This window comes from Ptychodera flava, chromosome 18 (genome assembly GCF_041260155.1).
Source record: "Ptychodera flava strain L36383 chromosome 18, AS_Pfla_20210202, whole genome shotgun sequence".
Lineage (NCBI taxonomy): Eukaryota > Metazoa > Hemichordata > Enteropneusta > Ptychoderidae > Ptychodera > Ptychodera flava.
In genome coordinates this window covers 10,899,374-10,925,527 of record NC_091945.1, presented here as the reverse complement: position 1 = coordinate 10,925,527, position 26,154 = coordinate 10,899,374, and the positions used below count along the sequence as shown (strand labels likewise).

The 26,154-nt window shown below is 39.7% G+C and overlaps 1 protein-coding gene across 1 annotated transcript; it reads left to right on the top strand.

Annotated features, from left to right (window-relative positions):
* Positions 1–5,725: 5,725 nt before the first annotated feature.
* LOC139117582 (uncharacterized) lies at positions 5,726–25,955 on the top strand. Its single transcript, XM_070680824.1, has 12 exons — positions 5,726–5,831; positions 7,171–7,332; positions 8,090–8,209; positions 8,930–9,169; positions 15,756–15,788; positions 16,206–16,373; positions 16,934–17,032; positions 18,142–18,299; positions 19,967–20,081; positions 21,344–21,358; positions 22,634–22,751; positions 25,523–25,955. Exons 1-12 carry the CDS (start codon positions 5,726–5,728, stop codon positions 25,644–25,646), a joined length of 1,458 nt encoding a protein of 485 aa, XP_070536925.1. The 3' UTR covers positions 25,647–25,955.
* The last annotated feature ends 199 nt before the right edge of the window (positions 25,956–26,154 follow it).

The window sequence follows — 26,154 nt, the reverse complement described above, 5'->3', positions numbered from 1 at the left end:
GAAACGTAATTCCTTCGCTTTACTTGAAACCCCCTCGCTCCCCCCTCAAAACGAAAGTTCTTCTGCGAAATCAATTTCGTATTATGATGCCATTTCTGACAAACCCATTCGCATCTCTCCTATCCGCACGCCCATGAAAAAATACCGGAAGTGCACATTAATTAATAAACCTCCACTTTATGCGTATCACTTTTTAAGACACAGAACATTTTAATGTATTTCGCACGTAGGAAAATGTTTCAAGTAGGCCTACATGTTTCACGTTGAAAAAGCATACAAGTTTTTATTTCACATTTATGTCTTTTTGTTGTCTTTTCTGTCTCCGTATTTTGTGGTCATTCTGTTCTCGATGAACGCGAAGGTAGTATTGCGTTCTCGCTGCAAAGTCGCACTTCGAAAACAATAGACGAAAATCCTTATGCGATTTTGACGCACACAAAACGAAACGAGCTTTAACCCCCTCCCCCTAAACGAAAGAATTACGTGCGTCAGCTTTTATTATCGACGGCCCCTTAGCAACAACGGAAAAATCGCGTATCTGCGTCCGCACTGATAAAACGAATTCGTATATGAGGAGGTCCGGCGCATTCTACACCGCGAAGGAAACGCGCGCGTTCAAGCAGGCGTTTGCGTGAGTTCTGCAGAACAGTTTTCGTTCCATAATGATGAGCAACGGTTAGTGATCGACCAGCCATAGAAGTTGGTCATTGCTGAGAGGTTCACTGTCGTTTGTCTTCAAAGTATGTTCGCAAATTTATCCACATACATCTTTACCTGCATTCAAAATGTGTAATGAACAGAAAGGCACTACTCCTGGCCTATGTTTTAACAGCGGGTAAGTTGAACAAACATTCTCTGCAATATCCCCTCCAGAATATCTCTCCTTTTATCTGACGTAGCTCGCTTTCATCATCGTAAAGTTCACATGTAATTTATACGTCCATCGTAGCTATGGTATTCTTTTGCTGTAAAACGTACTCCTGACAACACGGCCGTTATAGGACCGCGTCGCCCATTTAAAAATTACCAAGGACTAATTATTAAAACACCAACAATTGTTTTGGTTGAGTCTGGAGAGTTACCATGACCGGACAGCCTTCGTCATCGATCATTAAAAAGTGGTTTCTAGATTATACAGAGTTAATGCAGCAGAGAAGAATAATTACCCTGGCGCTCATGCGTCAGGAGATCGACCTATGTAAGCACTTCTACAGCAGATAGTCTTAAACTCAAAGGCTGGTCTTACATCCAGGCTGGTAGAATGCTTTGACGGAAACAGTCAACTCACTGAGATGAACAAGTAATGTACATTGGGTTGGTTGGTGAGAGCGCCCTCACTCCAGGATCACCCCATTCACGATATTTGATGTTGTACCGAAGAAGCGACAATTTTTCCGTTCTTCAACATTGTCCTTCATCAAATATTTTACCATATCACATGATCATGTAAGTGTCGTGACTTATCCATATCATATCCACTCCTGGCAGTTAAATGCCGTACCTTCATTTGGATCTTATCATTACAGGCACACTTTTCTTCCAAGTATTGCCCCAAACGTCGGATGTGGGTAAGTTGAGAACCATTTCATTTTTATCAGATACAATAACGATCAATAACGTGTCAGTGTTACACCCTTATCCGACATGGCATTACATAGACTGGAAGATCCGTCGCACGAGGGCGCTCTCTACGCTCCCACTCTCACGTAGGGAGCGTCCTCGAGCGACAGATCTTTCCATAGGCATTACACGGCTTGATATCAGCTTTGATGAATTCATCATATATTTTATTTTACGACTTTTTATATAATTTGTAGTTTCCTTACAACCGTATGATCTAATATATCTGTTTAGACGACAGAGAATTTTCAATCGTGTTGCCTCGCGTGTTTATTGTAAAATTCGACAATTATATTTTTCCTCCCACATAACTTCAAAGGACTGGTTTTGTCAATTTCTGAAAGATCTGAACATACTGATGAAAAACCTAAGTGAAACTCAGTGAATCGTCAAAAAGTATAATTGTCCCGACATTGGCGAAGCTTAAGGGTATGTTAGGCCAAAAAAATTTGCTGTTCCGATAACATGGTTTTCAAAAATAGGGTAGGTAGGTCGGCAGGATTTTTTCCCCCAAAATATTTTATTTTTAAATATGCATTTTTCAGGGGTTCAGAGCGGTCAAACACTGGCCTCAACATTTCCAGAAAAATGTATCATACATATAAAAGGGGAAAACATAAGAGACATCGTCGTTCAAGCAAAAATCAAATGCCAAGTAACGAACGCGTGATTTTACCGGTTTTTTCTTTCTTTCTTTTTTTCTTCCGTGATTACGTAGCTCTAAAACGTTTAGTAAAAAATAGGGTAGGTCGGGATATCGGAATAGCACAAGTTTTTTGTTCGGCCTTATCGATAAGTAAAACCATTTACTATCATCAAAATCTCCGGAATGAAACATATATTTTAGTGATTCTTTCCCACTTAAATATCGCTGACATGTCTTCAAATGATCTCAATATCAATGCAATTGTCCTTGATAATGAACTTCTTCGTTCAGTATTTTGGGCGGACTGGACTTCTTGGTCATCCTGTTTGCGTCGCTGTGACGTCCCTTCCGGTAAAGCTTCGCGGAATAGGATGTGTTTCCAGAAGAAGAACAGACAAAAGCAGATAGTTGGCTTGGAGTTGTGTGAGATGAATTTGGCGGGTTCCCCGAAGGACGACAAGGACTGCTATGAGACAGCTTGTCAGGGCAACGGTCAGTATAATACGGGCGTACGCGTGCTATCATGCACGAGTGTATAAGATTTACATAATTGTATGCTCCTCAAGCTCGGGAGGCTCAAACGTTTGCTCAAACTCTCCTGAAAAAAATTCTACCATTTTATTTTAAACCAACAAATAAAATTCAAGGTTTAGAGTACGGGTCACAGCTCAAATTTTGGTAGCAGAGAAACAAATTACCTTGAAAATACCTTCAAAATGGCCGCCACCCTGTGTTAATTGTATATAACGTCATATGGGGAAAATTAAGTTTTTGATTTTCACAAAAATAAGACAGTGAAACTGCATTCACTCCAAGAGTTTCGTAAGTAGATCAGCACAATATTGTGAAAATTTGAAATATCTGTTCCCGAGGCGCGCTCTACTTTGGCCGTCTTCGGCTTTGTTTGAGACAAACCCGGGGAAGCAGAAGAACGAGAAATTGATGACTGTTGTCGTTTCTCAGGAATCTCAGGCCACATTAAAATTTATTGACACAGTGTTTTAGTGTTCGGCACAGTGAACGTTTTTTCGGAATGACAAACAACAAACAAACAAACAAATAGCAAAGAAACAAAAAAACTATATATTGTCCATTCTACGTATCAGATTTGTTGCATGCGACACCGTTGCCATGGAATTTCAATTAATAGGTAAATGGCATTTCCAGGGCTATACCAATCAACTTGGGGGGAGTGGAACCAGTGGATGCCGTGTTCATTTCTCCATGGTTACTGCGGCTCCGACGTAAAGATACGTATACGAATGTGTCCTACCAAATACGTCTCCAGCGGTTACGGTGGCATGGAGGCTGCTAAGTGTCCTGGCGGCGAAGTCATCAACACCGACGAAGAACAAGACGAATGCTACCAAGAATGTCCAAGTAAGAGCGAAGTGATTCGTGAGCATTCGCCTAATCTTTTCATGCCCTATTACCCTGTACTTGGTGGTATTGAACACATATGTTACAGCTCAAACAAGAAACAATGTGCGTTATAGTAGGTGACCATTTGCCCTCCAGACATCGGCAAATAGTCTCCTGCCCCGAGGGTATAAAAGTCCCTTTTTGGGTCATGATATTTTGGGAAATGACATTCATATGCTTTATTCGAATTTTGACCAAAATCCGTTAAAATGGATGGAACCATTCCCATTACCGAATGGCTCATTGATACATCTAAATCACTGCTGTGCGGTTTATGAATTATATCGGATGCATAATTTTCTAAAAAACCAGATTCTATGGAGCGAGCGACGTTCGATGTACGAGGCATGTAAATTCTATGGAGCGAGCGACGTTCGATGTACGAGGCATGTAAATTAATGAAAAATGGGTACTGAGGGGTTTACAAAAAGGCACGGTCCCTCTAAAAAGGAGGGACCGTGAAAAGGGTAAACGTTTAATAGTGCCATTGCAAATCATACAACGACTGCAGTCGTCGGCATTGCTATCTCAGACTAGGATTGTATTGCCCGCAATCGTACGTACGCTTTATTAGTCAAATCACAGAAAAAATTAACTGATGTAAGTGATCGATATAGCTTTCAGCTTTGTGATCTTCCTCAATGCCTTCAATGGCCTTGTTCTAATGAAGTTGTTATTCGTCTTACGTTGCATTGCGCAGGCGCTGTTGTATATACCATATTTTCATAAATGTACCAATAGGCTGGTTCTTCTGCTACGTTCATGCTTTGCTCAAACACTGACACGTGACCTAAACTAACGTTTCTTATCATATGATTTTTCAGGGAAAGATACGCAAGGTAAGTTGAATGCTCTAATCACTTGCAATCCAAATTTAATACAAATAAGACTGTATCTCGTAATTTCGACTAACAACATCTGCTTAAGAAATGTTACGGGCCATGTTTCATAAAACAAGATATTTTCTCTGAGCAGTTTGTTTAAACCTTTGAGTGCTGTTATTTTTCCCACCAAAATTTCAATCTAACATTTTATTGATTTCATGAAAATTTCTGTAATATCTTGGTAATTTTGGATCAACTGGACATAAGCTTTCAATGGCTACAATTTTTGGCCAAAATTTGGGTAAAATCTAGAAAAAATTGTCAAGATCTGAAAAAAGTTGCTGGCTATCATATATTCTATTAAAACAACAAAAGTTGACTTTTTCACTCATGTTTAAGTCGAAACTATGCAAACATGATATAATGCAAAACCAAACGCGATTTCAAGAACTCTAAAAAGGTACTAAAATCAAGTAGAATGCAAAGAAACAGAAAAAAAAAACACGATAAGTAGATCTCACTGGTGTTGTCATTGTCATGGGTGAATGATAACGAATTCCAGTATAGTCCTTAAGAAAGAATTGAATCCATAATCGAGATTAAACAAAGTGTCAACACCGGTACCAGAGAAAGAATATCCTTGGCAACTTAAGAGAACAAATATTATAAGAGTTAATCCATCATTGACATTGCTATTGAAAAACTTATTTTAATTTTGCAGCATTCAGCATAACGTTATTCCGAATGTTTGTGTTTGTCATATTATAGCTGAAATGAAAAGTTGTACCGACAAGAACAAATTAAATAAATGTCAAGGGCACAAACTACTGAGTATCGCTGATCCCTAAATTGTAATATAACTCATGTGGTTCTAAGTGGTTTATTTAATGTGCAATCGATGAAGATTTGACTCTTGACTAGACTCACAATGAGTGTTAAGTCAGATCGAAGCAGAAAAGTTAAATTGTTCGCCAGAAGTGGGACCGTTGCACTGAAAATCTTCAAAATGAGCGAAACTGTTCAAGAGCGCCCTCAACGGTGAATGAAAATTTTGTTTTGTTTGTTAGTTTGGTCTATGTTGAATGTCTCTATTCTGGACAAACTGGTGAAAAATTCCGACTTATACAAAAAAATCCCTTTCATATCAGACAAATACGGTGGTTGGAGCGACTGGGGAGAATGGGTTTGCACACAGGACTGCGAGCCTGGCGTCATGTCAACGAGATCACGGGTTTGCGACAATCCTCCGCCGTTACCGGATTACACGTGTCCTGGTTTAGTTGAAGAGACAGCGGATTGTGCGGGAAAGTGTTTTCAAGGTGAGCAGGCTTCGCAACAATTGATACAACTGTCTATTAAAATAACTGAAATATTCTAACATTGAGGTAAAGTACCAAAGTCGCCGCAATAATTACACATGTCAATATAATTATGGCAAAGGTGGTGTAACTGCCAGGGACGTCAGAAGTACTGCACAGTTTTGGCGGCGCACTTTTGATTTGTCCCCAACTTAGCTATTGTAAATCCAGGTGATTCACCTGAAGGACAGATGCCCTTCACCAATTTACAATAGAACGATGCACAGGAATGTTGTTCACAAAAGAATGGCAGCAATGTGTTATAGTTGGAAGTGGATGGTGGTTTTATGACGTGCATTGCAACCGCAAAATCCGTATCATAACCGATATTAATGCAAAGCAACTCCATACTTAACCGTTGTAGAGTGGGCTGAGCGTAGTGAGTGGGCCTTCGCTGTCGGGGCAATAAAACGGAAATTAACAAAGCTGTTCGTCAACACAACTATCTGTGTTGCTGCAGGCTGCAGCGAAACGCAAAGTATAATTGATTGAATGGCCCAAGTCATCCAGAGTTTCACAAAGCTGAACAAAGATGTCACAGAGAGGTAACATTGATGTATTTAATAGATCCAGATTCTCCTTACCTTATAAGGATGGTCCAACTTTTCCACTTCACGGCCAATATCTTGAACGATGAACACGTGGCAGCGATTTGAAACTGCGTACGCTGCGTGTTCAAATTTAACCAATGGTACTTTATCACAACACCAAAGCTCATTCTGAAAATTTTGATTGGTGCTTGCTGGTTCAATGCAAACGACCCAGTTGCATGATTGGCCAGTGCCACATCCAGATGTTCTTGGCGAGCTGTAGGCCAATCAGTACAATTGCACTCGACAAGTATATTTCTTCATTGACATTAATTATCGGAGTTTGATATTTTCCGCCAGGTCAACCTGCATTGAATAGGGGCAAAGATCCAAAAGTTCAATTTACTCAGTCATGACGTGCGATTATTGCTGGCCATAAGTGTAGCTTGTAACCCTTTCTTTTAACATTCAAGTAGCTATATTATCTCATCTGTGTTTGAATCTACATATGAACACGTGCATTGATTATCCCTTAAAGATCGATATTTAATCAGCAAAATGTTAAGGTTAAAACCTGAACTTGGATGATTTCTGTAATTTTGACCCCCCCAATAGATACATTATCTTCATAATAGATTGCTACCAAAACTACGTGTAAAATTGCAAATCGAGTGATTTAACCCTACTTAGGAACCGATGAAATTTGCAAGTGATGATATACGAAAACCTCTGTGATCATCGTTATGTTTTCCTCATGGTTTCATGAACAGCATGGGGTGACTGGTCAGCCTGGACGTCGTGTACGATGACGTGTGACGCTCCGCTCAGGCAGAGAACGAGACAATGTGAAGGCATTGGTGAGCCGTGCCAAGGGGATGCCACGGAAACCAAGCCGTGTATAGATTCATCAAGACACGAACTGTGTCCTACAGGTTCGTATACTTAGTTAATATGGAAACCACTGAAGTAGAGTCGTGTGGTAACTGAGATTTAAGGTCGGACACGGGAGTTTATAAGTATAATAAGAATTTTGAAACGGATATTCATCTCGTAAATAACGCGCCTCGAAAGTGAAAAGCATAAACTTTTGTTCAAACTATCCTCAATGAAACTTTCAACCGTTCTCTGTCCGAATCAAGAATGTACACCAAGAGTTACAGCGCAAAGTTTGGTACTACAAAAACAAATTACCTTACAAATTTACCGATATCTCACTCAAACAAGCCGCCATCTCTACGGAGAAAATAAAATTTTTCAAAAAAATAAGACATGAAATTTTTCATACTCTAAGAGCTGTAAAATGACCCCAACACGTGGTAGATAAGAAAAGGAACTGTAAAATTTGAAAGTCCGAATATCTGTCCCCAAGGCACATTCAACCCTAAGGTGCAGAACATTTTACAATTTACGTCAATAAAGCAAGTTCGGCTCTCAATGACAATAATCCTCCTTACCTTAAATAAAATGATGTGTTGATTCATGACATGCCGATATATCGGGATTTTACCAAACACAGAGTAGACCACTGATTGTTGTTAGTACACAGAGCAAGTCATACCATTATCTGTCTGAAAATTTACGTTTGGCGGGGCTTTATCAACCTGGTTAAAAAGACAATCACGGGGGAAATTTTTCCAATCTTATGAGGGCGCTGACTTGACACGATTGTTCCTTTCCAATATTTAACAGTCAATGGAGGATGGAGCGTTTGGACATTCTGGTCAGACGAGTGCAGCGTCACCTGCAACGAAGGGGTTCACGTCAGAACGAGGCTGTGCAATAACCCGAAACCATCGGGTCTTGGTCAAGGTTAGCATCGTAAGAATTAGTAAAGGGTTTCCTAAATGTTGATTACTTGTACATGGATGTGGCTGGCAAATAAGCACTCCCCATCTGCAGCTTCACGGAGATAGATTGTAAAATCGCAAACAGAGGAAATTTAGGCAATGGTGAAAGCGTACGGGACGCTTCACTCAATATTTTCACTTGAGTTGACGAACACAAACTAACAGACTCACAAACAAACGTAGTCGAAAAAATACAGATTCAGTCACTGTCACCTTCTGCCATGTTTAATCAACAGTCTGTATCATCCAATGGAAAGTGACTCTCCTTGTCAAACAACTAATGACGTCATATACACACCGAAGAAAATCGAAAATTTGGTCCATTCATTTCAGCCATTTCCAGAATTTTTAAACCAAAGTTTCTAAAAAATATAAAGAAAAGCTATCAAAATGCCATTCAAATATTTCTCGTCACAAACCGAAGAAAAACACCAACACATATGAAATACCACACAAACATAAAAGTGTAATGATATACAATGATTAGTTTTAAAGATAAGCTTAATTATTCTTAATTAATGCCACTCCAAATAAATAAATTATTGTGCATGGCAATGAAAGCGAGCAAAATTGTATCATTTGGAAGCGAAATTCTTAAACGTTTTAAGATCTGTGCCTCAATGAATTGAATTTGTGAATCTTGCGATATCATTGTTGGGTTTCAAAACTTCTTTTTTGTCAGAGTGCCGTGGCAGCGGTGAAGACACCAAGGTCTGTCTCACCCACGTACAGTGTCCCGTCAACGGAACTTGGAATAAATGGTCACCCTGGATGGACTGCACGGCCACCTGTGGGGAAGGACAGGGTCATAGGTCACGGAACTGCACCCCTCCGAAATACGGCGGACTCAAGTGCAGGGGACAAAGCGAAGAGACGGGAGTGTGCATACTTGAAGACTGCCCTCTACCGACACTGCCTCCAGGTGATACAGATGGTTCCATTTTAAGAGATGTGTTCTAAGACTGAGACCTGAGTTCTTTATATTTTGATAGGTTGTCCTGTAATAATTTTTCCAAGTCAAGAAATCGAAAACCAATACATGTGTTAGAATAAGTGTGCCAATGGGATCACTATGAAATAGACACGCCATCAAACACTATCACCATCAGGTAGAATCATTGGCTGGTCCCCGCCTCAGTGACAAGCACAAAGAGGCAGGTAATGGGAAACCGCCATGTATCGAATTATGAAATATGATTGGTTGAATCATGGGGCGCTGTCATTGGCTGTTCAATTTTACTTTGAAGTAAAGCTAAAATAATCACAGTGAACGTGGCTAGAATTTAATCGAGGATTTAATTAACATTCTTACAAGTTTTGAAATATTGGCAGGTACCAGACTAGACTAAAAGCACGCGATAAATAATGATGCACTCTGTGTGGGCATGCGCAATCAACAACTTCCGGGAGACCAAAAACTGTCTCATTTCAAAATGGCGGTTTGCCAGTATCTGCGTCTTACTACGTGCTGCGTCTAGTCAAGTCACGTGAGACGCAGTGATCAGCGAAGTAAAATCAGTAACAACAAGGCAGTATTGCTGAAGGCAATGAGTACTTGGGCCGAGATAGAGTAATTTTGAGGACAATATATACTACTATTCAAATATGGTCTTGAATTTCCTCCTGTCAATTAGGCATTTGATTAACTGGTTATTAAACGAAGCAATTGCATGACAACGGCAAAATATGTCTAGCAACTTTTGTGGAGTTTGAGGCGGGGGTTCTTTATTTATAGTGAATTGCTTAAACTCCTTAAATATTCAAATTACAGCAAATTTCTTTTGTTCTCGATGGTAGATGTCTAATATTTAGATGGGCATATTTAGATTTCTACCCTATAGTTATCCCTATATACCAATAATCGGACATCTAGCTCTATTGGCTTGCTCAGAATTAGATATGCGAATAATTAATGAGGTACAATATGTGGTGTCATAAGGTGTCCCATCATACCAAATATGAAGGGTGTAGCACTTGTGGTTACTGAGTTGTGGACAAATATATATATTTGAGGTCAAAGGTCATTGAGGTCACATGACATTTTGTCAAAATAATTGTATTGCTAAGTTATTCCTATATACCAAAAATCAGACCTCTAGCTCTATTGGCTCGCTCAAAATTAGATATGCGCATAATTAATAAGGTACAATATGTGGTGTCGTTAGGTGTCTTATCATACCAAATATGAAGGATGTAGCACTTGTGGTTACTGAGTTGTGGACAAATATATATTTGAGGTCAAAGGTCATTGAGGTCACGTCACATTTTGTCATAATAATTGTATTGCTAAGTTATTCCTATATACCAAAAATCAGACCTCTAGCTCTATTGGCTCGCTCAAAATAAGATATGCGCATAATTAATGAGGTACAATATATGGTGTCATAAGGTGTCCTATCATACCAAATATGAATGGTGTAGCACTTGTGGTTACTGAGTTGTGGACAAATATGTATATTTGAGGTCAAAGGTCATTGAGGTCACGTGACGTTTTGTCAAACAAATTATATTGTTAACTTATCCCTATATACCAAAAATCAGACCTCTAGCTCTATTGGCTCGCTCAAAATTAGATATGCGCATAATTAATGAGGTACAATATGTGGCGTCATAAGGTGTCCCATCATACCAAATATGAAAGGTTTAGCACTTGTGGTTACTGAGTTATGGACAATAATGTATATTTGAGGTCAAAGGTCACCAAGGTCACATGATATTTTGTCAAAATGTCTGAGATATCTGCGTGAACCGATGGACTCACTGATGGACTCACGGACGGATATGACCCAATCTATAAGCCCCCTGGACTTTATCCGTGGGGACAAAAAACTGTGTCACTGCATAGGCAATATGAATACGATGAGAAACTAAATTTTTATTTTTTTTAGCCTTATACATGAAAGTCTATGGAGAACTGCCTTATACATGGGTGTCTATGGAGGTGTAAACTAAAAAGTCCTCTAACACGGCCAAATTCGATCGCATTGTGAAACAAATCGACGTGCATCTGTATGGGGTTGGGTACTATTCTTGTGCAAAGTTTGAAAGAAATTGACCAGGGCATGTCTGAGATATCTGCGTGAACGGACGGACGGACGGACTGACATGACCAAACCTATACTCCCCCAGGACTTCGTCCGTGGGCACTAAAAACAACGCAACAGTTATTACAGCTATACCGGCGGTAGGTTCATATCCAGAGCCCCGTACGGTCTGCCGCCGTCGCTTGAAAACAATCTCATAAACCTGGCCATATGGGCAACTGTGTATGAGCAGCAGGATGCTTGACTTCCCGGAGAAGCCGAGCTGTCACGTTCAAGCTCAGGATTATTTGTCGATCAAATTTCAGTAAATTTACCTTACCTAGATGAAATTTTGTCTATATGCTGAAATTTCGCCGAAGTTTGACAAAATTGCATCGATCTTTCAGGTTCATATCCGACATTTTTGAGTTTGAGTGCAGACAGAAATAAGTTTTGAGGCAACATGGCTGCGACCCCATGTTGACCCCTAGCCTGTGTACGATGCTATGTGCTACAGCTAACACACAGCATCGTTAGCCCTGTGTACAGGTCTGTGTGTTCCCGGCGTTATACGGCCTCCACCACAGCCCTGCAAGGGTCCGTAGAGATAACTGGCGAGATTCAAAATGGCGATCTCCATGGGTAAACAACTTGTCGAATACGTTATGTTTCAGAAAACGAGTGGTTTTGAACGTTAGGAGAAGTTAATCGCATCTTTTCTGGGGTCGGTTAGGAGGTAAAGGTAGACAGGGAAAGGATTTTGCCCCGATAGATCAGAATTTCGGCCAAAAGAGTCTTTTAGTTGTGGTCCGGATCTGGAACGCATTCTCGCCAGTTATCTCCATAGACCGTTGCAGGGCTGTGGTGGAGGCCGTATAACGCCGGGAACACACAGACCTGTACGCAGGGCTAACAGCATCGTACGCAGGGCTAGCGAGAGAGTTGCCGACATCGACGGTATTTACGAGAAGTGAATAAAAGACTGTCATTTTTGGAAGCGATCGAGTAGGCTGGGATACGACTTGGGCCCAAGAACGCTGAATTTCGGCAGTAATTTGGCTTTTTACGTCAAGTCCCAAAATGGATTTGAAGTCACCGACCCTACGTACGCGTACGGGTCTTTGCAGGGCTGTGGTGAGTGGGGCGATTAGCTGTAGCGGAACACACAGCATCGTACGCAGAGCTAGTTGACCCCAAGTGAAAATGTGTTCGCGATCAAATCTTCCTATATTTTTTTCAGAATTTTCGACAAAATCATTGCTTCTTACATCTTTTGTAAAATATAAAATATTAAAATAAAAATGCGATGTGCCATGTCTCCAGATTTCTAAAATATCGTTCGTTGACCGTTCGACGGAATACTCATTTCGCAAACTTGTGACGCAGTTGAAATTCAATACTGACCGCCAAATAATCTTAATGAGACGAGATCATTCTAGACATCCTCCAAATTATCCAACCATTCGCGTTAGAGTTCAGCTCGCTTAGAGGATCATAACATTCTTCGGCCTTCGTTTAGATCGACCCTAATCTCTCCCATTTAGGAAATAAATACACAAGCTACCTTGACAAAACTTCGTGCACCATCCAGGACCAAACACACTACAAATCTGTCTTGACGTCATCATCTCCTTACATGGTAATCGGCATACCGTATTTTTTAGCAAAGGAGACACAGAATACGTCGGAGTATTCAGTTTCAAAAAGTATTACATTGTGTGATGTTGTCAAAAAAGGTAATGTTACTGCAGTGGTATAAATTACAAAACACAAAAGTTCAAATCAGTTTATTTTGGACTGGCTTTACCCAACATTTCATATTGTTTCTTATGCCAGATTTGACCACGTGCTTACTGGCGACCCCTTTACATGCAAATTTTGTGTCAAATGGTGTGTTCTCCTGGAAAAACAAACGAACGATTTCTATATGAAGGAGGCGAAATTTGCCCTCAAAACTCGAAACCACCCCTTTATGGGGTGTACCTAGCTATTTTGAACGAGCTTCTCGAATCTGCAGCTCTATTTCGAAATGATGGTCTGGTTTTCTCAGCTCAAGGATAAGTGTTCTCCATCGCTGTGGGCATTACTATTCTCAACTGGGGGTACAGTTTCCAGTCGTAATGTTTTTCATTGTGTCCGGGATATAAAACCTTTCCTTTTCACAATTTTACTTCGATTAACACTAGTCCACATCTTGTCAGCGATTAAACATGTTTCAAGTTCAAATGTTAAATTCTGGTCTCGAGCCCTCTTGTTCGACCAAACTGAAATTACCCCTCCCACTTTGGCTCGTCCAGTGGTGTAGCAAGGGTCGTGCCATCGCCTAGGAAACGGAGGGTGCATTAATTGTTGCATTTCGATGCACATTTTGATTATATTCAGAAGATTTTGTGGCAAAAAACTCAGATAGAGAAGCATTAATATTCACATCTCACTTATTCAAGACTGGCTGAGAGCAGCACTTCCATTCAGTTAACATCATTACGCCATTTATTATGCCAAGAAAGATGAGGCCAAGACATTTTGCCCTCCCTGGTCTCAGCCAGGAATGGTTATACCTTACAGAGTTTTTTCCCACGGAATGAAAACAAATGTACTTGGGCTGAGGCCCAAGTACAATAAACACGTTTGTGCACACAATGGAAAGGCAAATCAAAATATTTCATGACGTATGCCCCAGCAAGTGTGAGCCAATGTAAAGTATGTGAACATGCAGGTGTACACGTAGACTCTCCACAGTCGCTGTGCCTTGTTTTGTGCGCGCCCACGATGGGCCTGCATTCGAAGGCTACGCTGTGCTAGCTGTGAGCATGCACGCGCTGCCAGACACAGCGACCCTGGGATTCGCGTCGCGTCTCTGAAGGGCGCGCGCGTGTTCCAACAGGGAAGAACGCGAATCGCAGGGTCTCTGCCAGACTAGTGTACACGCAAAGAGTGAAATTTGGATATATGATATAATGTTTTAGCCAACCTGTTAGTAACTGGATATCGATTGATCAATCTGGAAAGAAAAATTTATTTGATTACACAACGGTATCTTTTTAAAGTAAGGGTGATATCGAGTTTCAAGTTTTATCGTCGGATGATCAGCAAAACATGAACTACGCGTATTTAAGTTTGGCGTCGTACTATTATTGTAAAAGTGACTGGCTTTGTTATGAACTTTTGTGATGAAGGTATAGGTAAATGAAAAAGTGGATGTATTGGGTGAAAAATGTAGAGCACGCTCGAAGAGATTCTATGTCTGATAACATCTTAGATTGTCTTAAGCTTCAGTAAGAGAGCCACAAAAGATATATCTGGTATGACATCAGCATGTAGAGTGTAATGTCAAACTGGAGTTTGAATTTGCCCTTCAAAGCTCTGAGCATGGTTTCAGTAGATGGCACAAGTATTGCAGCAGTAGAGTTAAATGTATTTCAAAGTCTCCAGCAATACTGCCAGGCGTTACATTTCAAAAAACATTTACAATTGGTAAATTATGGTTTGGCTTATACGACGAATATAAAATCAATACAGTATTCACATAGTAAAATGCTATCATTTGCATATTGTTACAGACGATAAGATTTACAGAAATTCGGACTAGTAAAATTTCCAGGTCGAATAAAGACAGCACGAAAGTCTTTGTTGGCAAAGAGTTGAGACTCATTAGTAAATGATTTGAGTTTTGCTGAAGCTTGAACATGCCTAAGTCGAGGATGGTCTTGCATTTCCTACACTCCATAGTGACATTGCTTGACTCTTGTTGACAATGTCAAGTGTATTCTACGCATGGACAATTGTAATCCAGCAGATTTACGAAGAACTTGTTATTTCAGAAGAGATTTTGTCTTCTACTTTTATGACCGCACTTAAGATTATCCTATCTCACTCGCAATGAAGAGTTTTAGCCATCTTTCCTAGGTCATACAAAACAAGTTTTTGCAAACCGAGGATTTTATAATCAAATGATTTTTCTTAACGGATCCATGAGCAAAGAGGGTTTCAATGATTGTACCACTGCTAGGTAGGCTAGACTAAAAAATAGTGCTGAGAAATTTCAGTTGTCGATGGAACTTTTCATATCCGGCTATATCCACTCTCACTTCCCGTCCGCTCCTGCCAGAATATGCGTCCATATCCGTACACTATAATGCATGATATTTATTTTTAATTCAAGTTCAGTACCCAAGAATAACTGTTACAGTTTATCTTAGTGTTACGTGTAAAAAGTCAAGAAATTTTGTTGCAATTTATTTCTTTTTTTTTTCACAGTTGTAGTTGGCGCCTGGAGGACGTTTCAGTTGAGTTATTTATAAAGGCAAATGAATAATTATTCATTGATTAAAAAAAACACATCTTTCTCCATCAACTTTATGCATGGGGATGTGTCCACGTCAGGATTGCATGAAGGACATAATGGTTGCGAATGATCAGGTCTTTGGCGGTCACTGAATATCAAAGTCATTATTAAGGCATCAATCTGTTATGTTTGCATTTCAGATCTTCAGAAGGAGCTGCAGCATAACCTAGATCGTAAGTAAGCAGAGTTGTCGCTAACAAAACACAGTAGCACATCTAGCAGCCTTCCCTTCCCGTTTGAGGAGGGCGCTCTTCTTATTATCAGTTCGGGTACAACGGGCTGCTACGCGCGTTACATACGAAGAAGGATCCGCGATAATATAGTTTGTACTCCATGTTTAACAGTGTGCTGTTAAATTAATGTAATGTTGGTAAAAGTGATTCATGATTAACCTTTGCGCGCAGATTGGATGCAAATATTTTGGAATTTCGTTCTTTAATCGTAAAAAATTCTAATAACCATCTACAGATAAATGATTTTGGTATGTTGTGGCTTTTATCAGTAGCAAAAGTAAGTGGCCTTTGTATTTAAACCCACAGTTTAATGGTCAAACTCATCTCGTATTTTCCGTTTTCCCGTTTAACCTTCAGAACTGGAAAACAACTTAGAGAAGTCGGAAGGTGACGCGGTTACCATGGCATGCTCCAATAAGGAGTCTGTTCAAGATGTGTACTCCGACGCGCTCGTTGCCTGGGAACAGAACCAACAACCTGTTACAGTGGACGGACAGAGAATCTGGCTAGACAGAGGATCTTTAGGTAAGGCCATTCAGTAGGCCTAATGGCAGGATGGCGAGGGTTCGCTCTGTGAAGGTAGGCTTTGAATGTTCCATTTCAGATGCGCCCTCACACATTTGAAAGCAATCTCAACTCAGGAAGCTTCAACACTTTGAATTTAAAAGTAACTAACGCGTTCATGTAAACTGATAACTGAATACATCGTCCACACTTTGAATCAGTGATGTAGATGCTTGCCTATACACTGTTTTCGCTACGAACGTGCACGAGAGCTGCAACCCTCACGACAAAGCCGACGACGTTCTCCACTGATAATTGACAGGAGCGACAACAAAATAACCATCGCTTCGATGGCTAGAGCTTAGAAAACTCTGTCGGTGGGACAAAACGCGGACATCACGATCTTTAACTTTATATTTCAGTAGGTGTTTAGAATTCTGTCGCGACAAAACAAGTTGTTTCCTCGCCGGAGAATACCGAGCGTACAGCTCATGAATCAAGTTTGATAGATGTACATAACTTGTATTCTGCTTCAGATGACTGATTGGCAAATTTGACATCTTTGTGTCACGATATTTCAGTTTTCAGGGCTGTTCAAAATGAAGATAGCGGTGTATATGTATGTCAGTTGGACTTTGGTGGCGCTTCGAAAGCGATCGTCTCGTTCTATGTGTTGTCTGGTGAGTGACCGTCAGTCAGTAACTTAACTTGCACCGCGGAAGTGTTCAATCTTCGATAAGCGAAGTACCCACGTCAGTTTACGTCCCCTGGGACGCATCAAGGGATAAACTCGCTGATACTGTTTGTTTTACCGATAATTTCCGAGACGGGAGGTGTGCGAGACAGGAGGACGGGTCAGGATTACAAGATGTCGTCGATGAGTTCAGCGTGTTTATTACGCACCGTTTTAATGTCTGTTGAGCGTGAAAGAGAAATTGAACGTAAATACATACGGAATTGATTTTCATGATAACGTACGGACACAGACATCTGCATTCTTTGTGTTTTTCAGTCACGCGTTTAAAACATTGGCAGTGTGTTTGACTTGCAGAAGACATACAAAGTGCCGTAATACCTTCACCGCCATTTCATTTTCTTCATCAACAAGGACAGAAAATCACCAATCCCTTTGCATTTAGAATATATAAAAAGATATACACATATAGATTAGTGCATAAAGATAGCACTAAGAGTACTTGGAATATTATTTTCAAAGGCTGAAGACAGTATATACAACAAATCAACAGGTTTAAGACTCTACATACATGCTTTTACTCCCATGGAAACTTTCTAGAGCATCCCGTGTCATTATTGGAAATTAATTTCAGGAACAGCCTTCAAAGGTTTTAGATTAGAAGATCAAATCATTTCAAATTTATCGAAATTTCAAACGCAACTTGACCACCCATCTCTAAGTATACAAAGGTTATTCATCATGAAAATGACGATCAATGTGTGATACATATTTTTTCCTCTAAAATTAATCCCCAAAAGTTGTTCATAAAATTTGTACACGTTCCTAAAATGCAGCATGTTTAAAGCGACTTGAGCATCTGTCTAATTTTAAAAAGTTGTAACTCGACTTCTTTGGACTGGAATCCTCACTTATTCTGAAATTTCTTCTTTGAGTATATCGCTGTACATCAGAGAGAGCCTGTTTAATCTGAATATTATTAAAAACGTCTTGTAGGTTTCACATGCAAAGTAAATAACATACAATACAATATATAATGTCGTCGACTTCCTTCGATTTGATAAACCCACTCTCCTTGCTTTAATCATCTTTCAGTTGAATCAAGGAGACCTGACATAGCAGTGCGTCAAAACGAAGATTTACAATTGACCTGTAACGGAGTCGCGTTGGGATTGCTGTTCCAGACAACTGTCATGTCCTGGTTGAAAGACGGACAAGTTTTCAAAAACTACGGTTCTATCAGACCCCAAGAAGTAAGTCGCGTCACGAGTATTCTAGTATCTTGCGCAAAATGTATGCGTCACAATTGGATAGGTCACCGGGTCACTGTGCATTACGTTCAGCTGTCAGTTTGCATAAAGTCCTGTGGTTTGTTTTCTGAGCACTCTTTTTCTCATGGTTTTTGGCGACTAGTCTCGCACTGTTCCCTGAATAATGCGACACGACGGCTTTCTAACTAAACGTTGGCCACATCCATCCATCCGTACCAAAAGACATGAATGGGTGCTTGTTGTTTTAATTTTATTAGATCCTTCAATTTTTCGCAGTTCATTTGATTACAGGTTGCGATAGATGCGGTTCTGTGCTGTATATGCGGTTAGGTACAGATGCTTATCGATCTGGCGGTAAATTGTTAAAGGCGACCGTTTACTCAGACTTTTATGCAGTCGCCAAATTTAAAGCGATGGTCTAGATGAGTAAGGTCACCGATACCGAAGCATATACCGTGTGTATTCTCGTAAGACATGTAGGGATAATTCTGCGGCAATAGCACGGGCAATTGAATATTTTACTTTTTGCTTTGCCTTTGCGTGGGACTATAAAAAACTTCGCACACATGATCTGAGAGACACTGCCGGTAGATTTTGACTGGTCGATCGAGGAAATAAAAAAAATTAACACCACGATGCGAGATATTTGTTGTTTAGGGTTTATCTCAGGAAGTCAAGACAGCTTCTTGAAGAAGACCCTGCCTGATCAAGGTGTTAATAGGTCTTAGATATTTGCATAATGATCTCACAGACCAGACAGGAAAAAACGTTCATCGGATTTTTAGGCAAAGCTACACAGGCGGCGAGCGAAATGTGCTTTATTTTCTTTTTTACGAACCCCGAAAGAATCATCCAGACTAGCGGTGAGCAATGTCTTTGGAACTAATTGGCGATCGTCACAGCAGGGATACTGTTGCTGAAAGTCGACCTCCGTTGCGTTGTACCACGCAATAATATTTCTTGTTGCATAGTTTTACTGCCCGGGTTCCATACAAAAGTCTCATTCGAAGTCCCGCGAAAACTCGAGAGACTGACAGACAGTACTGAAATAATTACAACGCGGAAGTATATATTTGGTGCGATTAGGAAAAGGAAAGCAATCCAAATTGGTTAATGTAGACGCGGCGATTCCGATTATACATGGCCTCATTACGAAATCTTCTGTTTCACACCCGATCGAAATCTATTGTCAAAAATTGGCAAACATCTGTGTGTAAGAAGACAATGTCTAGCGATAAGGATGGACGGAGAATTTCTTATTCTGTAAAAGACTACATAAAAGTCACTGAGGATCTAATTTTATTCAAAGAATACTTGGATCAGATGCCACACTGTCGTGCAAACTTGATTTGCTATACATCGTTGGCAAAAAACTACCACTGTCACATCGAATATCTAACTCTCGCGAGATCTTATGATGAAAGGGATAACCTGTTAACTCGACAATGGCCACTGCAGAAGACGTGTCGACACGTTGATCTGTTATCAGAATGCGGATTTCCACTTGGCATTGCTTTATATGTTTTATGATGCACGGAATACGTGACGCGCTGGTTCTTTTAGGGGTCAAGATTAGATAATGAATTTTTTGGACCATTTAAGATTGTTTTTGCTCATAAACTTGTTATGTCTTGCTTGATTTTTTAAAGGCAAATGTTGAGTTTATTCCGAGTGTCACAAAGGAATACGACGGCACGTGGAGGTGTCTGATACAGGACGACGCTACGAATAGAAAGTGGACTACGAACACTGTGAAGGTCAAAGGTAACACTGATCTCTCGACGGATCATCTGAATGGAATTTATCATTACTGTTACGCTACTGTCTATAATAATAGTGCGCGGCATAAATTTTGTAGAACCTTATCTATGTAATGTACATTTCGGTCTCTTTGTCGTTTGTCAATTGCTGGTCAATTTCTAGTTTTCTCGTCATTCTTGTTAAATCTTCTTCTCTCTCTTTTCTGTGTCTGCCGACAATTCCTGTTTTCGTTTTAAGGTGGAATGCGCCTCGGGGACAGATATTCGGACGCTCAAACTTTTGCAACGCTTTTCTGATCTACCATTATTTACTTATTTACTTATTTTGAAGCTCTTTGGATAAGAAAACTTTTCACAGTCTTAGTTTTTCGAAAATCGAAAATTTTATTTTTCTCCATAGAGTTAACACAGGGATGCCGGCCATTTTGAATTTCAAAGATCGGTAAATCTTGGGTAATTTGTTTCTCTAGTACCAAAATTTGCACGGTGACCCCCGATTTTTATTCTTGATTTTGAAAGAGAATTGTTGAAATAGAGGAAAGTTTGAACAAAAGTTTAAGTCTTTCACTTTCGAGGCGCATACTACCTTAATCCATATACCTTCATCCATTGCATTCTTCACTTTGGACAAATCACAATGTACGTTGTTTCTTGTGATGTCGCTATCTAACTAGTTTTTAAAAGTAAAAAATTATCAAGGACCAGTTTCTAGTGACTAAGTCAAACTGACATTTGAAGTTGTGTTTACGCCAGTGGCAAATCTTAATGTTGATCTTTCAACGTTGTATATCCGCATTTCAGGCCAAGCAATTTGTGTAACTTTTTTGAAAACCATAAAAAAAACAAACATAAATAAACAAAACAAAACAAACTCCACAAAACCAAAAATCTCTAAAACAAAACTAACAAACAAACGAAGCAAAACATGCGCTATTGTGTCATTTAATTCTAAAACATTCAACATTTTTTTCTATACTTCCTAAGAGCTAGAGGACGAAATACCGAGTATTCGGATTGTAAATACGTGAACTGTAATCGTAGATAAATGAATTCATTCAGATAAGAAATTCAATTTTCAACATTAGCACACGTCACACATATACAGACTATGTTGTCAAGAAAAATGCATGACGTGTTTTATTGATCAGACCTAGATACAGCACTTGATAAAAAGAACTGGGACAAATTGATTGATTGGTCTATCTCAAACACTAAGTCTTTGCCACTAAAAATCATTAATTTATCTTTTTTGTCCTTCTTTTTCAGTTTTACCTCCCAAGGGTGAGTATTTTTTTCTGTGTGCGCAGGTCGCATTCTGAAAGTGGACATAATTCGGCCAGACCATTCACATTTGTTGCATGGTACACCACATTAAACAAGCCACTCCATGGACGGTGACTTTATTTATAGTAAACTCAAGTCCCGGACGATTCAAAGTCAGACAGAAACACTGTTTATTTCCACAATTCACTCTTAGTAAAAGAAAAGATTTGAATAAATTTGACGAAATGGCCTTAATAAACATCGATGTTGAAGATGTTCACAGTAATGAGGCGCGCGAATTGTGCGGGAACTAACTTGACCAAGGCGTGACATATTCAACTGTACTCTACCATCCATTTGTTACAATTTAGACAATTCTCCAACGCATTTAAATCTGTCTAGTGGTTAATTACTATCGACTTTCTTTGAAATACACAAACGATGAGTATTATTTGCATCTATAAGTTACAAGTATGAGTTTATTAATTCACACCTGGACGTAGTTGACACGACACTTGATTTAAGGTAGAATGCGCCTTGGGGGTTATATATTTGGATTTTCAAACTTTTACAATACTTTTTTGGTCTGCCATTTGTGGTAGCTCATTTTGTAGCTAACGGTCCGGGAGTATGTCAAGTTTTTACTGGCTTAGGTTTTTGAAAATGGAAAATTGAATTTTCTTCATAGAGATAACACAATGATGGCGGCCATTTTGAATTTCAAAAGCCGGCAAATATTAGGCTTCGAAGCCTTTTATAATGTTTGCTGGGGCCCGTAATAAAAGTTGCAGGCACGGCGCCTCAAATAGTAAAGAAAATACAAGATTAAACATACTATCACAGAGTTTTCCGCCTAAAGTGCCATGTTCCTCGTAGCCCTCTAAATTTCAAAGTCAGCAACATCGTGCTAGGCGAGCAGTGGAAGCCATTTTCGCAAGAATGTTACGGGAACGCCCAAAACTGATGACGTTTGGTGTACTCTATCTCGACGTTGACCGTGAAATATGAATGCTAGTGTTGTATGGTAACTGTCACCAGGATTGAGTGATATAGCTATTAGTCTATAATAAAACTCATACTTCAACCTAGAAGCAAACTATTCGTTTGAACAGTTCAGAGATAGTCAATAAGAATTGACCTCTCTACCAAAATAAAAGCGGGAATCTACCTCTCTAACATATTACTGAAAAGTACCGTCACGGTGAAAAAAAGACCTACCTGATCGGGATCGCCCGATTGACTGAACGCGGCACCAATGTTACATTTGTTGACAAAACTCTCTTGTCGTTACAGGAATGGCTGACAAAGCAATGGAGGGTGCTCTTGGAAACCCCAAACTTACTGGAGGTATAGCGGGCGCTGTTGGCTTTCTCATAACTGTCGTCGTAATCGTCTGCATCACAAGACGCAAGTAAGTCGGCCACACTGGGCTGTCAGAAATGATGCTCTGTCTTCTTACAGGCAAAATCAAATCCCCGTAACCACAAACCGTTTTGAGGCAGTCGAGGCACAGTCGAATCTTGAGTATTTCAACAACGAGAGGGTAATTCTGTAATCACTCGAGTTCAAATCCAAATTGTGAATTGGTAATGTTCGCGGGCGTTACAAACTAACCGTGTCGAGTACATGGCGGTTTGCCAAGTTTTGCTAAGGGACCGTCTCAGATTGTCGCATAAGTTCAAGAAACGAAATTCCTTCTTTAAGATCAAAACCCCCTCCCCCTTCCCTAAACGAAAGTTCAAAAGTGCGAAATGTTGATGTCTGCCTGAGAGTACAATGTAGCATTTTACCATAGCTACTGAAGAACTGGTGATCAACAAATAACAGTGCGTAAGTGAAGGTCTCAACCCTCCCTCCCCAGTAAACGAACGGATTGCGCTTTTTGAACTTATGCGACAATCTGAGACGGTCCCTAAAGCGATGGATCCAGGCGCCAAAGTACATTGTCGTCAGCGAGATTTTAAAAACCGTGACTGACACTTTACAAGTCGTATAGGTTATCAAATTCATTTAAACACTAATGTCGTTTAGGTTTAAGGTAGGGAACTACGCGTGAGTATACCGTGCAACATCAACTAATTCGATTCGTTTGCTTGTAAAAATGCAATGAAAACATCCTTGTAATATTGCCAATTTCTTGAAACTTTCAAAAGATTGGTCAGAGTTGCTCTGAACTTCATTTTGAAAAAAAAACCTTAAAAAGTGGTTGATTTCAAGATGACACAGCAAGATAAACCTTCTGTACAAAAGAACATACGAAAAAAAATGCTGATTCAGCAGTTTTTCCAGTGCTTGCAATAAATATATCATCGCGTACCTTCATTACATGGTCAGCAACACAAATATTTTCGTCAAGCCATCTAAGTTTGTGAACTGCACAAAATCAAATGGTATATATATATATATATATATATATATATATATATATATATATATATATATATATATATATATATATATATATATATATATATATATATATATATATATATATATATATTGCGTCTTTCTGTATCTCTATCATAAAAAAGTAAGACGGCAATATTGCTTGTTTAATTATATTCCTTGTCTACTCATTAATTAAATAGTATGAAATCATCGAGAAATGACAAAAATTTCACCTTTACGTTGTCACCCACCCTAACTGAAGCAGTGTACAATGCAATAAATAGCACTTTAAATGAACAAGACACCGTCATTTGTATAGCAGACGATTTTTCTCTCCGATAAGGCTTGGGCGGTAAAGCGGAAATTTCATTCCCCGGTGAGAAGTACTGGTAAAGAGTGTGAATTTTGGTGTCGTAGCGCACTTTCCGTGGCTACTCATACATCTCATGAATAATTAATCAGTCGGAGCGTTCTTCTCGCACCTCGTTCGTCATCTTTGAATCAAAGGTTGCCATGGGAACCACATTTCAGTGGCGATGATCACTCGATACATCGAAACTTCGCCCGTCTACAGTGATTGAAGCTAGTTCAGGCCGACCGACACTCACTTTATTTTTTGGTGATGATAGACTATACACGGTGCACTGGCTGTGCCTGGCGAGACCAGTTTTCTGGCCGAGCACCAGCGTAGAACATGACGGTCATTGTGCAGAGAGTTTCCGCTGCGTCCAGTGCACATTGACAAGTCCATTGAAACGTACATGTAATGATGCGCAGGTTGATAACGTGCAGTCCGGCAGCGGGCTATGTCCTGCTTGCACACAGTCAGTTATAGCTGAGGCAAGTTTATTCGGTCATGGTCTCGGTAATTTCAAAACGAGATCTGGGCAAAATGCGCAACGAGCATTGATATTGATAAATCGCTAACGTCAGAAAATAACTGGTAGTTCTGTGTCAGAATCAGATTCAGAATCAGAATCGCTAACAAGCCAACGGATTCTGATTCTTCAGCTCCTAGCGTCGGTTTCAGCGTGAGATCCGAACATTTCCGAAGATAACCGACAGCATAATCCACGACACCTTACAGTATATAAAGTTTTGTTTACACTAGCGGAAATTGTTGTTTCTGTCGGACTTTTCCCCCGATGAACAATTCTATTTTATCTTGCATCATCAAGTCTAAGTTGTACCCTCCACATTGACTCTAGAATCTGCCAAGAGAAAACTCAAACTTCCCTCCCTCTGCCTCAATTTTATAACATCACGATTTTATTTGTATGTGACGTTTGGATGTGATTAATTTTGCTCGAGAGTTAGGTACGTGTGGATCACTCACTATGTTTACTTTGTACCTTCACTGCAAAAACTGTATTACGTGTATCGTGAAACGTGTCCTTAACTTAGTGTCCTAGTCACACATCAAAAGTAAACGGAGGCGTGTACAGCTACTTTTGTGATGTGACCCTGGTATCTGCTGCGCTATTGCATCATGACAGCCAAGTGTGACAAAAAATATCCTCATATTTCTCAAGTAACCTTGTTCTGGCCATTATATAATTGTTTTTGTAAAATTACTGGTGAGTTTTTATTAAATTACATTGCTTGATAACGCGAATGTAAACTTGTTGGAAAATTTCATTTTCATCTTATTGTTACTGTATCTTTTTTATTTATTTAGCTTTCATTTGAGAAGTTTTGCGCTCATTGCGATCTAGTTGTTCTTTCAAACGCGTGTTTAATCGTTTTCTGTCCCAAATGCCAATGCAATCATTTTTTTTCTCTTATTTATTTTAGGAAAAGTGGTGCTTCCAAGAAGAGACTGTCGTCGTATTCCGATGAATCAGATGAGGGCACTGATTATGATGATGACGCCAGCAGTGTGTGTTCATGGGAAGGGAGTGTGTACAGCGATATGTGATAGTGGATAAATTTGATGCTATAGGCTGTTTCTCTGTGCAGCTGGTTTTCGTGTCAGATACATCTGTTTATCATGTCAACAGATGTCCCCGTAAAGCTGGCAAAATGATCCTATTCGAAACAGCTAAATAACAGTTTTTAAAACTATTCTACAGTGTAGGTGTTCAGCTAAACGTATTTGAACAAGTCTTCTGGGAAGAAGCGACGTCAGGCACAAGGCCCAGTGAGACTTTTCACGACATAGATCCTGTAAACATAAAATACTTTGGCCAAGGTCGACTAATTATTGAATAAATCATGAAATGGTCGTAAAACACCTTGCTAGTCTTACAGATGGATCTCTTTGTTCGATTTGTCTTGCTGTGCCCTTCAAGATAATGCCTCCTGATTCGTTAGCATCTGACGTCAGGGATTAAGGTTGTCAGTCAAGTTTGACTGACGGCATGGCAGATAACGGGTGACGTCATATTTTATTTCCCTGACTCGTGTTTCCCCATCGTATTTCTATT